The 3,392-nt window shown below is 45.5% G+C and overlaps 3 protein-coding genes across 3 annotated transcripts in view; 2 read left to right on the forward strand and 1 right to left on the reverse strand.

Moving 5' to 3' along the window:
- The window catches only part of T265_05550 (hypothetical protein), a gene marked incomplete at both ends in the record, with an annotated part of 4,455 nt that extends 4,356 nt beyond the window's left edge, over positions 1-99 (forward strand). Inside the window, one exon of the mRNA XM_009170591.1 lies at positions 34-99. Within this exon, the coding sequence (XP_009168855.1) occupies positions 34-99 (66 nt within the window). The remainder of the gene's footprint in view (positions 1-33) is intronic.
- T265_05551 (hypothetical protein) overlaps positions 1-115 on the reverse strand; it is a gene marked incomplete at both ends in the record, with an annotated part of 4,541 nt that extends 4,426 nt beyond the window's left edge. Inside the window, one exon of the mRNA XM_009170592.1 lies at positions 5-115. Within this exon, the coding sequence (XP_009168856.1) occupies positions 5-115 (111 nt within the window). The remainder of the gene's footprint in view (positions 1-4) is intronic.
- A 217-nt stretch (positions 116-332) lies between these two features.
- The window catches only part of T265_13808 (hypothetical protein), a gene marked incomplete at both ends in the record, with an annotated part of 25,141 nt that continues 22,081 nt past the window's right edge, over positions 333-3,392 (forward strand). The window contains 3 exons of the mRNA XM_009170620.1: positions 333-588; positions 1,394-1,517; positions 1,552-1,650. Coding sequence (XP_009168884.1) covers positions 333-588; positions 1,394-1,517; positions 1,552-1,650 — 479 coding nt within the window. The remainder of the gene's footprint in view (positions 589-1,393; positions 1,518-1,551; positions 1,651-3,392) is intronic.

The raw sequence follows: 3,392 nt of genomic DNA on the forward strand, positions 1-3,392 counted from the left end.
GGACGAATTGAACTCCTGGAGTTCCAATGTCAGTGCCCTCCAAGTGGATGTAGACGCTGCCAAGCAGTGGTCGTTGGACTGGCACCTTCCTCTGAATGATGAAAAGTGCGTCCATGTGTCGTTTGGAGGGGATTCAGCGAATGCCTTTATTATGCATGGTGAAAAGGGACCAGAAAAGAATCATGAAGATAGATGCCAAAAAGCATTTGGGCATCTGGGTCTCCTTAAATTCATCCCTCTCACTGCACCATGAGAAATCGGCCCAAAATGCATTCGCCATTTTAAGGATGTTCCGATGCCCCATCTCCCGTATTACTCGCATGGAATTCCAGATAATCTATGGGGCCTACTTCAGACCGCTCCTGGTGTACGTCAATGAAGTTGTCAACTCACGACCCTCGAAAGACGTTACCCTCATTGAGCGTGTCCAGCGGGCCGCTACGAGAATGGTTGCCGGCCTCAAATCCGCGAACTACGAAACGCGTCTCGAGATGCTTGATTTCTTTCCCCTGGAGTACCGTCGCCTCCGAGGGGACCTAATTCTTACTTACGCCCTGTTTGACCCTGCAAACACCCGGCGAGGACATAGTAAGAAAATTTTCAAGCTCAGAGCACACACATTCATTGGACAACATTTTTTCTCATTTCGGGTAGTAGCTGCGTGGAATGACCTTCCTCCGGCGGTTGTTCACGCTCTTTCTAGAACCCAGTTTGAAGCACTATTAGACATTTATTTATGCAACTCCTCGCGCTGGCAAGCATACTACCCCGCGCTGAGAACCCAATCCAATCCTTTTTCATCCTTTTTCACTTGTGTCTTTCAGCTGAACGACAGCCACTGACCGACAAGAGCAAACGCTACTCGGGTGAGCAAAGGACGAAACCGATTTCGAACGTACCGCGCGAGACCAATCCTTTTTCATCCTTTTTCACTTGTGTCTTTCAGCTGAACGACAGCCACTGACCGACAAGAGCAAACGCTACTCGGGAAACGTGAGCAAAGGCCTCGATCCTATGTATCAATCCGTGAATGCGTGTAAAAATAAATGGATATCATGTAAACGCGATGTTGTGGGAAAAATATCCCATGCTTGCAATGGCTCATTAAAGTCACCGATAAAAGAAACGTACACTTAAAGATGCACTGTGCATTTATTCTTGGTTTGAGACGGAACTTTAACATCATAATTTCACCCTATTTATAACTTGTATTCCATGGATTTTACATCATTGTTTTAATAACCTAACGACAGCTATTTTTCCGACCTTGCTTAATGCGCAATTGTGAAAAGCAATGGTGCGCATGGATTTTGTCAAAACTTTGGCAAAGAAAGCTGGACAAGTAAGTGAGATTGACTGATAATAACGATGTCTTGTAATAAGATAATCACAGACGGTTACTACACGATAGGATTCGCTGACGAGAAGGCTTCGTATGCTGATTTGGTGACGGAATACGACAGGAAAGTGGAAGAATTTTTGAAGTCTGAAATACTTGCTGTTCACCCCGACCACAAGTATGTTGTTGGTTTGTATGCAATAAGCTTTCAGGATTATTGCTGAGGAAGGTTACTCGGGTTCTGCCGTCCTAACTCAAGAACCGACGTGGATCATCGACCCAATCGATGGCACCTCTAATTTCGTTAGCAGGTAACTGCCCGCAAGTTCATGAATAGTTGCAACAAATTCATTGAGGTTTCCGTTTATTTGCGTCTCAATAGCGTTCTACGTCGAAAAAGAGGTAGGCTTTCATGGTCCGTCATGCATTCGCTTTAGCCCATGCTGGCTGTGGTTTATAACCCGATTCAGCAGCAAATGTACAGCGCTGAGAAGGGACACGGAGCATTTCTGAATGAAGAACGAATACACGTTACAAATGAAAAAGGTAGATTGAGTTTGGTTGCTCCGTTTCTTTATTTTGTTCATCGGGCACTTAACTTGTAACTTATCGAATGATGGAGGCAGTTACTGAATGTTGGACTCACTCTTTCGGCGGAAACTTTTGTTCTTAGCTAAAGGCGTTGTCGGCACCTGCCAAAACCGTTTCTTAAGGGTAGTATTTGTAATTGTTTAGGCAAAAAGCCACAAGATGAATTCCCCCTAATTTACCGGCGGGTCGGGGGTAAAGAGAGGATGTACGTGATCAAATAGGTTCCCACATCATGTGCAAATTCTGTTGCGGCAATGAGCTGCGATTTTGGCCACTCTGGCGCTGGTCGCTCTCCGTAAGTGGCTGCTGTTCGTGGCGTATGCTCGCCTATGTGTTATTCGCCTAGGGGTGGAGCAAGTTGAGTATACAAAAATAAATAGGTCAGATGGAACAGACTCACTAACAATTGTTCTCTTTAAAATAGTTCGTCGTTGGCCCAGGTCAGCGAATAAACAATAATCCAATAGTGTTGGTCCAGAGGTCTTCTTCTGAACAGTTTCCACATATGATAGATTCCGAAGATAGTCTGAAATGTTTTGGGTACCAGAGTTAGTATATGGGACTCGCGAATGACCGCTGCAAGCGCGAGCGAAATCAGAAGAGAGAGTTGAAGCACGTGCCCACGCTTGTATTATGTGAAATTGTACAAGGGCGCGTTTTTTGTAGTTTCTCGTATTCAAACAAAAAACGATTATGCAATTGATGAAGTACCTAGTGTTATAATGGAAGTAAAATAAAGGTACAAAACGCCACACTACTCCCCCACTAGAGCGTTGACCATGAAATGGGAAAACGCTGGAATAACTAAAGTAACGAATCAAAAGTTGCTAACTTAAGTTTCGTAATCAGCTAAGTGCTGAGGGAAACGGACGCGTCGTCCTGAACGACTAGTGGAAGGAGTGAGGTTGGCGGGAGGGATATCTTGGGTAGGTGTGGGTGTTGTTGGAATAACAGGATTGCTAGATGTGGTCGTAGGTGCTTCAATGTAGGCAGGTTTCAGACGATCAATGGAGACGGTGTCGTGCTTTCCACTTCTCTCTAAAACAAAATATTTGGAGTGACGTTCGATAACTTTGAAGGGGCCATCGTAACAAGGTTGGAGGGGTTTCCTCGTTGCGTCATGTCGGACAAATACAAATGGTGTAGAAGAGAGTTCGGTTGAGATGTGCTCCGTTCGCGTTGATCGTCTGGTAGGTGTCGCACGAAGTTCGGCCATATGTTGTTTCAGAAGGCTGACGAATGTGACGGGTGATTCGGGCTGTGCGCCAGAAGGGGAAACTAGTTCACCGGGTAGACGCAGAGTTGTACCGTATACTACTTCGGCTGGGGAACAGTGAAGATCCTCCTTAATAGTGGAGCGAATAGCAAGCAAAATGAGGGGTAAAGAAGAGGACCATGAAGATGGGTTCATTTGGGCAGTCAATGCAGCTTTGAGGTAGCGATGGAAACGCTCAACCAGACC

This window comes from Opisthorchis viverrini (assembly GCF_000715545.1).
Source record: "Opisthorchis viverrini unplaced genomic scaffold opera_v5_104, whole genome shotgun sequence".
NCBI classification, from domain to species: Eukaryota; Metazoa; Platyhelminthes; class Trematoda; order Opisthorchiida; family Opisthorchiidae; genus Opisthorchis; species Opisthorchis viverrini.